The sequence below is a fragment of the Haemaphysalis longicornis genome, unplaced genomic scaffold (assembly GCF_048455015.1).
Source record: "Haemaphysalis longicornis isolate Haplotype H1 unplaced genomic scaffold, Haemaphysalis longicornis Haplotype H1 scaffold_2, whole genome shotgun sequence".
Lineage (NCBI taxonomy): Eukaryota > Metazoa > Arthropoda > Arachnida > Ixodida > Ixodidae > Haemaphysalis > Haemaphysalis longicornis.
This window is the reverse complement of record NW_027526295.1, coordinates 225961409-225975347: the sequence shown is the minus strand read 5'-3', so window position 1 is coordinate 225975347 and position 13939 is coordinate 225961409. Positions and strand designations below refer to the sequence as shown.

General features: G+C 49.3%; 2 protein-coding genes across 13 annotated transcripts in view; one reads left to right on the top strand and one right to left on the bottom strand.

Moving 5' to 3' along the window:
• Para (sodium voltage-gated channel paralytic) overlaps nt 1-13939 on the top strand; it is a 376926-nt gene that overhangs the window by 133617 nt on the left and 229370 nt on the right. The window lies entirely within an intron of this gene.
• Nucleotides 1-13939, bottom strand: part of LOC144167661 (uncharacterized) — an 84746-nt gene that overhangs the window by 36997 nt on the left and 33810 nt on the right. For 2 of the 3 annotated variants that reach the window (XM_077696851.1, XM_077696852.1), the window contains exons 3-8: nt 12876-13039; nt 12709-12792; nt 12499-12600; nt 12362-12407; nt 11509-11591; nt 10929-11040 (exon numbers count right to left, since the gene is read on the bottom strand). In XM_077696851.1, coding sequence (XP_077552977.1) covers nt 10929-11040; nt 11509-11591; nt 12362-12407; nt 12499-12600; nt 12709-12792; nt 12876-13039 — 591 coding nt within the window. Of the gene's footprint in view, nt 1-10928; nt 11041-11508; nt 11592-12361; nt 12408-12498; nt 12793-12875; nt 13040-13939 lie in introns of all 3 variants that reach the window. The other variant, XM_077696850.1, reaches the window with a different exon arrangement.

Genomic DNA, 13939 nt, shown 5'->3' with positions numbered 1-13939 from the left:
GTCACGTATTGTAAAAAAAGAAAGGCATTCACCATACCTTCGCTAATCATCTCAAAATGGAGAATCCTTCACCAAAACCGTACTTCCCTGCTCATCTACCCTAGAAAAGGAATGTATATCAAAAGTAAAGCCAAATCAAGCCAACACTGTTAGCGAGACCAGCACTATCAAGGCGCGTCACGCAGCAAACGCGCGCCCCGCGTCGAGCGGATGCAAGAAAATGGCGGTCGCGCTAGCAGACGACGCGGTTGTCCTCACCCTCAGCGGAGCGGGGGCGCATCGAGACATCAACGGAGCGGGCGCGCATCGAGACACCCTAGTGCTGTTCACAAAACCAAGTCAGCATGCTTTGTCGACGTCCGGAGATCACGCAGCTGTTACTGTTTTGTTTTGTGCAGGTGTGCCTCTATAGAGTGGTGGCCTTGCTTTTCAAAGTGGTAGAGAGCAACCTGCACGTGGTTCCAGACTTGTCGGTGCTATCCTCCCTTTTTCCACTTGAGACACTGACTTGGGCAGTGATGGCTGCCTATCTTGTAGCGATAGGAACTTCCGATTTTGGGCTGTTGGAGGAGTCCTATCGAGAGCAAATAGGCCGATCGTCCCTTCAACAATGAACGCCTGTGTGCTGTTCAGCGGTAGCCGGCTAGCAAAGCCAAAGCCGTGCCGGGAGCCACCACCCTGACCAAAATTATGTCGCCCCCTGGTAGTGTCACTGCGAGGTTGCCTCTATGGCCACCTGCTGCACAGTCTTTTTGTAAACAAATATGGTGGCGGTGTTGTGCCAGTGCGCCTGGCCCAAATGCGTTGCACGAGGCGACGCGCCGACAGCGAGGCTGAGTCACGCCTCGTCCAAACCGCCAAGGCGCCTCTCCCTTTCGTCGCGGCGGTGCGGCCGAATCCCGCATCTGAGAACAACCTAATAAGGGCATGTCGCTACGCCTGGAGGCGAGGTCACGGAGACGGCGGGGGCATCGCCCTCCCTTTCCCCATTGGCGGCGCAGCTGACTCACCGCTTCGCTACCATTCGTCGAAATTCAAACTTCAGGCAGCGAGAGCCCTGATTGGAGCTATTCGATCTTCTCGGGGCCCCAACGAACTTCCCGGGGTATAAAACAAGCTCGGAGGCTCTCATCGTCGGCATTCCTCGGCGGCTTCTCTCCGGCGGCACTCTTCGGAGGCACCGAGTGAAAGGGTGCTGTCGCCTTTGTGCGAGTCATGTAACGTTTGCTTACCCTGTACATACTGTATGTAAATGTTGCTTCAACTCTTCGTCGGCTCGAGGACTTCATCACTCTGCTCTGCGCCGTGTCGATAGCGGACGGAGCAAGGCAACGTCGCTACACTGGTGACTGCGTTAGGGTGGCCAGTCGCAACAGCGGCCATTCAAGCACACTTTGGCAGACGTTTATGCTACTTGAGCCCAAAAAAGCATTTCAGCACTTGGTGGACACTGCTAGCCTCACATTGGTACACGAAATGGCAGCTGTGTTGCAGTGAATTTTGCTGTCCAAGAAGATTTCCTTACCAAGAGATATGAAATACATGGGCTTCTATAGACGTTTGCTGGGAATCTGAAAATATTTCGTTGCCGCAGGAACTTCGTAGTCATGGGATTTCGTTATCGCGGAGTTTGACTGTACTGCCATGCTGTTGTGTCCTTAAAACAAGCTGTCAGTATTACTGAGTTACCCAAAAAATGTGTAGAGAAAATTAAATTACTTGTATTCGTGTAGTACAAGTAACAATGCGCCTTCTTGTGTTTTAACCCTTTGAGGGTCGAATTTTTTTGAAAAAAACTTTCCCTGGTGGTCAAATTAGTTTATTGCGGATTTGGAATGTACAAAATGTCTAAAGTCAGGATTAAATGGTAAAAAATTACCAGGAACAGTATTTTGGCGTCAGCATCACTTAGAACTGAAAAATGTTCAATAGTATTTCAGAGTGTGGTATTCCTTGAAACACGGGTCTACGCACAGTGCCCTATCGCAGTCTGCACCCATAAGCGCATGTCTGAAAATGAGCTGTCTTCTTCCAAAGAAAGACTGTCTTCCGATTCAGACTCGGTGAAAGGAGCAAACTCAGAGTCAGAAGAGTCATCGCGGTCGGTGTCATCAGAGCGGGCAGTTCGTTGGGCCATATCGCCGCTTTGCCGTGCGTCTTAAGAACTCGAAGGCAACCCAGTAAACGAGGAGAGCTAGAATAACTCATGCGCGCCGGTGATAAACAAGCTAATCGCAGCGGCAATATAGATAGAAATCAACTTCCACCGCCCCTGATAGCGAGCGCCGATCAAGTTTCGCGCGCCTCCGATTCGATCACGTGGCGAAACTGAAACCACGAAACGCGTTGACACGTACAGATGCTGTAACGCGCCGAAGCCAGGGAGTTTTTTTTTTTCACCGCAAGAAGGTAGCACAATCAAATTTCAAACCCTTCTTGTAAGTCCCAGGAGGTGGCAGCACCTCCCAAGCAGCATTCATCGTTAATATGGCGCGAAATTTCAAATGGATGCTCGCAATCGTACCCGTACGGCAAAGACCTTGCGGGACGGAAAACCGCCGCAGTACACGTACGGCAAAAGCCCTCAAATTGTTAAGTGGGCAAGTTATTTGCAAAATGAAGCATATGGTGCCTGTCGCCTGCAACAGAACACTGGTGTAGGGAGAGGTGGACAACTGGCAGTTACTAAAAAACAGACAAGGACAATTTTCTTTCTTCCCATATAACCAATTTTGCATCCTAGGGCACATCTGAAGGTTAGTCCAGTTAAGCTACAGGAAACCCCCAAAGAAATGCAGTGACGGTGATGAAGTTGTCATTGCTTTGGTTGTGACTAAGTTTCTTGTTAGTGCTGTCAACATTTGTAAAACATACACTCCTATCCTTGCAGGCCTTTATGTTCTGCTAGATTCTGAAAGAAAATGAGCGAAGAGGCTTCTTTGACCATTTCAAGGGGTTTTTGGCTACCTTCTTTAAAGATGTGGGTGATATGCCACACAAACCTTGATTCCTTAATTTATCACCGTCACCCTGTCAGCCTTTTTATTGGCACTGCAGAATGAAGGCCTCTCCTATAAACTTTTAACCCCTCCAAATGTGACATGTACGAATCCACTCCTTGCCTCTGGATTTTCTAATCTCAGCCCTCTTTTCTGTTGCAGTAAAATCCCGATGATACGAATCTCGCGGGATCGCAAAAAATATTCGTATCATCCGAAATTCGTATGAACCAACACAGGCAAAAAGAAATTTGAGCACTAAAAGAAGTTTTCGTTTATTTCTTTTCTTACTTTCGCGTGAAGAAATCCTTGACGTTTTTCTGCTTTCATTAACCTCCATGTCGTCCTTTCTAGATCCAAGCTGTCCTTTCTAGACTTTCATCTCCTCACTCACGGTGCCCAAGCTCACTGGAGGAGCGTTTTTGCACGCGATTCATGCGCATCGGCGTTGCGCGCGCGACTATTTCACGCCACCTGTGCCTCGTGGCCTCGGTCAAAAAATAACATGCGACGCGCGTGGCAGTGGGAGGAGCGTGATGACTTGCGCCAGTTGGAATGCGTGCGCCTCATGGCGGTAGTTTGGAAGCGCTCGAGACGCCGGCTGGCTCCGCCGGAGATGTTTAGGCTTAGCACCCCGGCGGATATTTCATGAGAGCTTTCACTAGCGGCACGGATGACGTTTTATAGCACCGTTTCCGCCCACAATATTAGCTCATTTACCAGACAAGAAAATTCGTGTGTGCTTTGAGCGGCATTTTAGAGAGCGGTTAGAAGCGGTCGCTCGAGCGCCCCGCACCACTTCGCTAGCAAAGCCTCCGCCATGTTGCCGCGGCCAGCCGCTCCCCGCGCAGCGTGTGGGTGGTTTCGCGGTGGCGTCAGCACGGTGCGTTTTTGCGTGCAGAAAACAACACCCCGGCCGTTCCTGGAGAAAGAGCGACAAAGAGGGTAGAGAGAACCCATACGTCGTCGTTGCTTGCTCGTTCGGCAGTCGTGTGCCTCGCCGGCTCGTTCGTATCATCCGCCGGGCCGCGCAGGTCCGTTTGTAAGAGCCGAAATTTTCCACATTGCAAACAATGCAATCTCGCCGGGACTTGTCAGAAATTCGTATCATCCCGAAATTCCTATCACCCAGAATTGTATCATTGAGATTCCACTGTATCTGTCTTCCCATACTTATAATTCCCTTCTCCCTGGAGGTGACCATCTTGGCACAATCATGCTGCTATTGTGCTTTATAGAAATCTACCTGCTTCTAGTAGCTTTTGGATGTTATGCAACTACATTGAGATATTTATTGGTAATGTGAGTTGACTGTAGGTTCTGTTATCAAGTTCCTGCGATGTTCTGGAGAGCTTTTCTGGTGTGGTGTGCCCTAGAGGTTGGGGTTTGAGGCTGGCAGGAGTATTTGTATGCCACTTTGCTATAGTTTTCGAGGAAAACCTTTTTAACGCACACAACGCAAAACATAGAAGCTAAACATGTGGGTTTCAAAAAAATCGATGTTTGGGTCATTTTTCCGAAATTGGAAGCCGCATTCTCCCTTAACATAAATGTTCAGTGAATGCCCGTACCTGTATTCAAGTCATTAACTTCCATTCCATTTGCCCTGTTGGCAGTTTTCTTGCTTGGACTAGATTTTCTGCAATTCTTCTTCCTTCAGCTTCTTTTTTTTTTATCCTGGTGTAACACAGTACCATTGTAAAGCTTCACTTGTAACATCTGCATTCAGTTCCCTTTCTCTCTTGCTGCATTCTCAGTCAGGTCCTGTTCGAAAGGCAGGTGAACGTTAAAAGCAGCCACATGCGAAGAGTGCTACAAATCATCCCCTTTTGTTATTTCACTCTAAAGATTTATTGTATTTGTTATGGCTTTGTGGCACATTGGTGTTTTCTGCGTAAATGTGATGGAAGTTGCGTTGCATTTTATACAATAACGTAAACGGAAAGTTCAAAAGCAGTCTCTGCATGCAAACTTTCGTTGTGGTCAGGGTTACTATATCCTCCATATAGCATATCTTATATCCATATTTTATATTCCCCGTGCTGGATGGACGACCCCCCTTAGTTTTCTTTCTTTTGCTTACCCGCCACGGTAGCTCAGTGGCTAAGGTGTTGTGCTGCTGATCCCAAGGACGCTGGTTTGATTCCCGGCCGTGGTGGCCACCAACAACGCCCATGCGTTCGAGATTTTGGCACAAGTTGTATTCCCAGGTGGTCAAAATTAATCCACAGTCCTTCACTATGGTGTGCCTCATAACCTGTGTAGTTCCGTCGCATTAAATTCCATAATCATAATCATCATCATTTCTTTTTTTTATTTCATTCGGTTTTTCTTTCAAACGCTTACCGTTCCTAAAGCCTCATCTGCCTCCTTTCCACCACCCCCAACTCTGTTTTCATTTTATTTTTCTCTTCCCCACAGCACTATACTTGCTCACTTTATGACGTAAGTGTGTGTACAGAACACCGTTCAGCTCTCATAGTGGATCTTTGTCAAATGCCGAATCTACTTCATTGCCTTGGCTGTGTCCTGTTTTCTCATTTGCCCACCCCCTACTCCTCCCACTATCACAGGCGCAACTTGGGTGGCAAGCTTGGCCAAGGCATCCAGGATCTCCTGCAGGTCGAAGTGGTGGCCGACCTGTTGAGATTCTCCCAGGACCAGCTCACCACTCAATTCGGCCACAATACTGGGTGAGTTGGGCGCTTTGCAAGGCAAAGGTGTTTGGGTAGAATATAAATGAAAAAAGGAAGTTAAATGCCACTGCGCTTCAGCTGGTAAGTTTGGCTTGTTTGCAATGATTTATAGGGAGTATAATAATTCAGCACGAGCATAGTGTATGCACTTGTGGTGAAGGGTAAGCCTCAAAACCATTTTGTTGTGGCAAATGTGAGTGAGCGGTGACTGTGAGTGGTGAATGGCTAGTGCGAGGGAGTGCTGGTGGCAGATTTGTGGGAGGGTAGTGAGTAAGCCAGTCCAGTCCAGTCAGTCTCCTAGGTGGTATTCACTGAGAAGTTTAGCTGTCAACTTTTTTGCTTGGCAACACTGGAAATGGCCTTGGACATGGCCGCTGCACCACGTACATGGCACGGCTTGTGCCACTGCGCCCGCACACCGAAGAAAAGAAAAACACTGGCGTGCGCAACACAGTAACACTTGCTCATTACAAGGCACAGTTTCAAGGGTATGGTCACAAGCCAACGCACGCCTATGCCCTTTATGGGGGATGCCCGAGAGACCCCCCCATCCAGTAAAAACGTCTGAGCAGTGGGACGGGTCACTGGGCTGCCCAGAGAAGGGGGCTCAAGCTTCACCTGAGCTTCATCTGAGTGACCGCGGTCAGCATCAAAATGGCGACCACTACTGTCAACTCAAAAGACCCTTTCAGACGCCGCTCGCTATTTCCCCCACAATAAAATTTTTGTTGCTGTTTCTGTGCTATGTATTTCACCAAATAAGATGAAATTGTCAGGTTACTAACCCCAACACAATCTTTTTTTTTTTTTTTACAGACATGTACAGAAGTGTGTACATAGCATCACAGAGGCCAGGAGTGTCAAGTAGAGCTGAACATTTTCACATACGTATATATTTGTGTGATATGCATTGTTTCGATATTTTTTAGGGCCAAAAGTCTTAAGAAATTGAGGAAAAAGAGTTGAAGAAGCTCAGCTGCTAAAGCCGTCGTATGCATCGCCATTTTTTCTGTTTACAGTCGAAGAAATCTTACTAGCCGCCAGATCGGCCTGAAATCTTCACAGCTAGACGGAGGATACAAAATTATGCTAATCTAGCAAAACGTTCAGTTTTGGTATTTCTTTTAGCAAAAAAAAACGCTGGATTGAAATGTACTCACTTGTGTACGTAGCGTCTGAAAGGGATAAATATGCTTTCTTCACTACAACCAAGAATTGTCGGACTCTGTTAGCAGCCACGCGAAGCACATTACTGTGTAATTATACTACTGTTCATGTAAAATGCAGCAGACAGTATACCCCTGTCAAACGTACCTATTTAAAGGGACACTGAAGTGATTTGTAAACAATGCGGGATTACGAGCGCAAATTGTAGTCCGGAGTCCCTAGGCCCTGTTTCGACCACTCTGAGCGCGTTTACGTGAATTTATTTAGTAGAAAAATAAATTCGAAAATGCTGTCCTCCTCTCTGCACTCTCACCCATTTTCTTTGGCGTTTACGTGTGACGTCAGCAGGAGAGGAGCTGGCAATTGGCTGCGCTACTGCACGGCTCGCCGACCTTCTGCGACCGAGTCAGTCGGCCCAACGTTTAGTCCGCCGGCCGCTGACGGGTCATGGCAATTCGCTCGATCAGTTGAAACTAAGCCACAACACGTTTGCGAATGGAAGAATGCGCCTTTCTTTACTTCGTTAGTTTGTACTCTGTATCTAGCTCCAAGTCAAGGTCGCTTCACACAAGCGCTGCAAAAGCGCACGTGTGACGCTTCGCTGACTGGTACGCCAATAGGAAAATATAAGGCGTCTTGAAGGGGAAGGGGAGTCAGCGAAGTCAATATAAGTACTAAGGAAAAAATATCAACTGATATTTTTACCGTACAGCGTAAACTAAGGTGTGGGAAGCACTTTTTTGCGCTGGGCGAACAAGCACAGCGGTCAGCAGCACGACTACGCATCTGCGAACGCTTTTCCGTCTAAGAAATGCAATTGCTAGACGTGAGCTATTGTGGAAACTCGGGGGACGCTTACTGCACGAGCGCAATACAACAAATGGTCACCTAAGCTGCTTGAAATACTGAAACTAAGTGTAAACTGGTTACACATTATATACCTTATATTTTCACTGTCGGCAGCGCTCTCGCCCGTGGCCGTGTGGCCTGGAGCGCTAGAAATATCAACGCAATTGTTTTGCCCGTCACAAGTTCGAATCCCCGCGGTTACAAGCTTCTTTTTTTATTATTATAAGGTACAGTTCTCGTTTTTCGCCGATGTTTTTTATACTGAGTTCACCTTTTTTTGGGCCGCAACGTTCACTGCTCCACGAACTAGTCCGCAGAACTCGCGCAGCCTGGCACTGGCGCGCTAGCGAGTTCTCGTTGGCGTGCTGTTGCCATAAGCACCGACTGCTTGCGGGCAGTGGGCACAGGCCAGAACCAACAGACCCTTGTCCTGGTGTGAACACGCTTTTTACGATACAGGCATGAGTGAGGCAAGCTCCAAATATTGGGGAAAAGCGCATGCATTTGTGCGTCTGCGGGGACGCGGAGGGCGTTCATGCACTGCGTAGGCCTCGGCTAGTGAATGCTACGATTCCAAGCCGTCCTGGGAGGCTTATCTTATGCATTTTACAGCCGAAAACATGGCAGAAGCGCGGTACTACGATTAGTGGGATATTGAGAATGCCCATCCAACGACGCCATCGGATGTCAAACATGTTGTTTTACAGAACCGAAACCGATACTTGCTTGATTGCTAACCTTGGGCATCGTCCAATCACGGTGCGCCCCCCCCCCCCCTCCTCCCAACGTCACAGCTTAGTTGGTGCGGCCGCCGAAAACCGCGCATAGTAGTTTTTCTTCTTTCGCGCTTTGTAAAATAATTACCGATTTGTCAACCGGATAAACGATGAAAAGTGTGCTAATTTGAGCCAGTCTACACAGTGCCAGCAAAAACGGGAGCTTGACAAATTCACTTCAGTGTCCCTTTAAGTGCACTTACACAGAGTGCACTTGGCTAAAATGTCATTCAGGAGCAGCTAAACGGCAAACGCGAATAACACTTTACAAGGAACGCACTTTAAGCTGAGTGTGGTCCCCAAACACACTTTACCGGGGCCAGCTCGCCGAGTGAGTAATCTCGTGAATAGAAGTCCGAAAATCGGAAAAATTAACCTAAAACCGCGAGCGTTTAGATGATAACAAGTAACGTTAAAAGTTCATTATAGCTATATTGCTGATTTACTTTTACAAAACTTGAAGCAGCAACGAAAAATAAGAAAATAACCTCTTTCAACAACGTGCCAGCACCGCCTAGTGGGTGTTTTGCTCCATGGCAGCCGTTCTCGTAGGTGGTTTCTTGTGGCCCTGTTATTGTGTCCCTGCTTCAGCCTATTTCTGTTGTATTTAACGCTTTAAGATAATTTCCTCCAAACAATAATCTGCTGTCATTCACTGTGCAGTGAATAACAGTGAAGATATCAGCCCCGGTGTTCTGTCGCAGTCCCAACTGTTTTTTGTGGTCTTGTGCAAGGCCCCGATTGCGATTTGAAACAATGCAAACACAACGAAATGTTTGCATTATTCCTCACGTGATAGAGAGGGGGGATTTCAAGTAATTTTGCGTAATATTTAAGCCGGCTATCGTCACTGACATCACGGCCAAAGGCACTTTATTTCGTCGTTTAGCAGCGCGCAGCCAAAGTGTCACTTGGGAAGCTCGAGTGCACTCGGCAGATGTGCATTCAAATCGGCACGTTTGACAGGGGTATTAAAGGAGCCATGAAGAGAAAACAAAAGTTTGTTTTATTCGAAAGATTAGGTGTTTCATAGTACCCTAAGCGCTTTCCCGGAAGCAAATGATGCTTTATTCACTGAGAAATAAGGCAATTTAAGCCAAAATTTTAAATCTCCCGCTAAATTGCACATTTCGTGACGTGAACAATGGCGTCATACGAGCCGGTCCATGAAACAGATACTTATTATGTCGACTCCATATAGCACCCACACGCGGGAATCAAACAGGAACCGGAACTCGTGCCGAAACCGAGACGGCGGCCATTTTAAAAATACTAGTAAAACCTAGTGCACCCGCAGCCCTAGTCATGGAATCGCCTGATCCGGAGAACAAAACTCTCGCCGAGAAGCTCGGGCTTGCATTTAACAACCTCACACCACTTGAACGCTCAATGCTTCTGAGTTCACGAGCGGCAGGAGTTGTGGGATACGCGGATGGACCGGAAAGCCACCATTACACGATAGCCACAACAGACCAACGCTCAGCCGTCGGCACCGCTGCCTCGTCAGCCCCATCGCAACGGACGAATACAGACTGGTACGTATGTGCCATATTTTTATTACGGTTAATAATAGTTCAATTTCAGTAGCAGTATCGCTTATGCCAGTTGGAAAGCCGTTTGCGCGAGCTCTCTGCTTCGACCAGAAAGATACGAGCGTCAATGCGCGGTGTGTACGGCATTTTTCCCCCCCCAAGGTCAGAGCGCTTTGACGGCGATTTGACGAAGTCGGCGACGAGCGCCAGCATGTCCCAGGATTGAGCTAACGTAAGGGTCCCTGCCGTAATCACTTCCTCGGAAATGAAGCGAGCACACTCGTACTTCCTTTAGCTCTCTTTCTCCTCAGTTTGCAAAGTTCACAAAACGTTGCCACTTGCTCCACCGAGGTTCGTCGTTGGGCAGCACATGAAAGGAGATCTCCTCACCGGCGGGGATGTCGCACTCCCTCGACGATTTGCCCGTACTACATCGGCATTTCAAAATGTAGCAACGAAATTTCGTTCTAAAGTACTCGAACAAACTGAAGTTTTCAGTAATTGTAAACTGGAAACGAGCTCCTGACAATAGCAGCAAGCCAACACCATTCCGAAACTGCGACGACTGTCACTATCTCGTCGCTGCCTGCTGTTCCTTACTCCCCTCGTTTCTATTTTTACCTTTGCTCGTTGGCGATATGACGGCCAACCTCCTGTGAAAGGATTACGATACCAAGCAAGGTCGCGGCTGTGCGTGCTGGGACGGTTCGTTGGCCCCGAAGAGCCTCTAACCCGAAAATTGCACTTTCCCAACAAATGTTTGTCAGCTTTTGCTTCCCTCAAAAGGAATTGGGCCGACCGATAGACCAGCTTGACCCACAGACCACACCGCCACCGCTGCACGAAGCTGCAAGGGGAAGCGAAACAACACAGGTGCCAGTTGCGGCCTGACCACGTGTTGCCACTCACCCTGGTATCCCGAGTTGCCACCGCCGTTGGAGGATCCCCATCCCCACTGCTGCTGCTGCTGGCCGCCCCCAACCTTGGGCAGCCGGCTGGGCTCGGCCCGCTTGCACTCCACCTGGGCAATGATCATGTGCCACTTCAACAGCCCCACAGGCAGCTCTCAATGTGCGACAGCTGAGGGCAGCTCTCAGATGTCCTAGTCTGCAGCTGAAGAAACCCGTTTCGCAACCACGGCCCCGGTAGCGCAGCATATGCACTGCACCACTTCCAATATTATGGTTTGCAGGGCTGAGCTGGCCGAAAGTATGAAGCCATTATGCTACGGGCAGAGACTACAGTTTCCTTCTGCGCTAGTGATATTTGGTTGGTCTTTATTAAGCAAGCTAGTGAGCAGCCATGGGAGTACAATGTTGTTCTCCAATCTGCTTTTACACAAACATGTGCCCTTAGTAGCCCTAACAAATGTGTTTATTCACAGAAATGCTAACCAAGGCTGTGCACAAATGCCACCAGTGGGTCTCGGTCACACTAGCACACACACACCTGGGCACACCACATGCCACTGGCAATGCGCCGAACGTACCTGCTTGCCGCTTATGTCGACGTAGCGCTGACTGGTCAGCTGGTTGACGGGGTCTTCCGAATCAAAGGTGACAAATCCAAAGCCTGCAAATACATAGGGGCGGGCCTCAGCACAGCTCTGCCAGCCAGGCAGCATCGGGCAGAGCCCTGCGCGACCCTCACTCCCCGCTTCCCTAGGTCTTACTCAGTGGCCAATACACACAGGTATGCAGGGGATGGATTGCTTAGTGGGCTAGGAGCATGCCTGGTTTCCAGTAGTTACCCTTGCAGCCCAGCATGTGCTGTCATTGCAAGTGAGTGCCTCTACTGGGCGCGCCACTCCAATGTCCCGGTGGTCTCGCAAAGACTCATGTGCGGGGTAGGGCCACTCGGCCTTTGCTCTGCCAGGCACTTCCGGCTGCACTTGGGGGATGGGTGGGGGGAACTTACCACTCAGCGACCCCCCAAAACAGAGCACACACAGAGAAAAGCAGCAAAGGGGAAAGAGAGGAGGAGACAGAGAGAGAACAGTTCAAGGGTGGTTGTTTTGGGGGCCCTGGCAGCCAGGCTATGTCGATGACAGAATAACTCAGAAATGTCCTATATGTTAATGCTCCTTACTGACTACAGTCTCACGCCATTTAGCGCCAGGGGGCGGTCCGTCCATCAAGAATGCATTTTGCAGGGGCTGAAGGCGGCGGCAGCCCTTTTTTGTAGGCGCTTGCTCGCACACTGAAACAAGTCGTTTGGGGCCTGCACCCTTCTGCAAAACCGGAACAACAGCACTGTCTGGCTCCCTCAAGAGCGTCTTGGTCTTCACCCTAGCCGGCTAGAAGAGGGCAAAGCAAGCCCCGTCCACGGCGGGGGACACTCACCTCGCGAACGCCACTCTCGGTCGTACATGATCCGTGTCTCTGTCACCTGCACAAGGAGGAACAGGGGCGTCACAACCGCTGGGGGGGGGGGGAACACCAGCAAGCGCACACACAACCGAACATGGCGGAACGCTCACCTTCCCATACTTGGAGAAGAAGGCGTGCAGGTCTGTCTCCGTCACCGTGGCAGGGAGGCCCCCGACAAAAATCTTTGTAGTGCTACTTTTGCTTCCGCCACCCTGCAAAACACCCGTCACATCAAGCGACTCAGTGTTGTGGCACAGGCCACAGCCACACCCTTGAAGTGTAATGGGGCCCTGTCCAAATGGGAACCCAGAGACACTCACCCTGCCCCCAAAACTACCGCCACCACCGCCGCCGCCACCTCCGGCACGGTCAGCGCTGCGGGGAATACATGACTTGGGATCCACCTGGGCAAAGGACGCGGTGTGATTTACACTGCCAATGCACAGCAAGCAGGGACAAATAAGCAAAGGGGGAGGTTGCCACTGACCGTTCGCCCATCCAGCTGGTGTGGTCCACCGGCCAGCACAGTGGCAACACAGCTGGGGTCCCGAAAGGTGACAAAGCCAAAGCCACGAGAACGGCCAGTCTCATTGCACATAACCACACTGTCCACCACTTCGCCATAGCGGCTGAAGTAGATGAGGAGGCCGTCTGGAGAACAGAGGAACGCCACAGCAACGCATTTTCCACGTTAATAATTTACTTCGCAGTACAGAACATCCCCGGCTTGTGACAGAGGCATTCTATTGAATGGACATACTGCGTTGAAACTCCCGTTCCACCCCGTATCAAACGTTCATGTCATTTTCGGGAAACAAGTCTGGCTATGCTCGCAGCAGAACACAAACTGTGCTTTGAACACAACACAGCTTGCCATGGGCGATCAAAACTGATCCGAAGCCAGCCCTTTGGTATGGAGCACCTCGTTCAGCCCTGATGCTTCACGGGGTGCAAATATGCACACATTTTAAGAGCCAATGGACAGTCACAACATAGGCGCAAGTAGAATGGCGCACAGTTAATGCCTCTGAGCGGGGAAAAAATAAAGAAGCAATGCCCATCTGGCTGGCAGGAAGCCAAACACACGTACAGCCAGGTTCTAAAACAGCTGCCACGTCAGGTGCTAGAGCCTGTACACAAGTAGGAATAGGCAGCTAACAGCTACACTGAATGCACACTGCATTGGCCCAACTGCAGCCAAGAACACATCTGGGTGGCTACATAGGACGCTCTAGCTGCTTTCGCAAAGGTGACAAATATATAAGCCATGCAGTGATGCTACCGGCTGAGGCCACTTTGGAGCAGCTTTTGGAGCAGGCAAAAATGCGTTTCGGAGCAGCAAAACCAGCTTTCGGAGCAGGTGTTGATAGACGCAATTTTGAGACACGTATTGCATTCTTGATAGATAATCGCTAAAAGCACGTCCTTCAATGATAATAACAATTAAAAGAACCAGAACATGGATATTTTGTCCTTTTTCTGCATTGAACTTTGTGCAGCGGCCTGCACAACAAAAATAAAAAAACAAGCTCTCATTTTTACACAATAGCA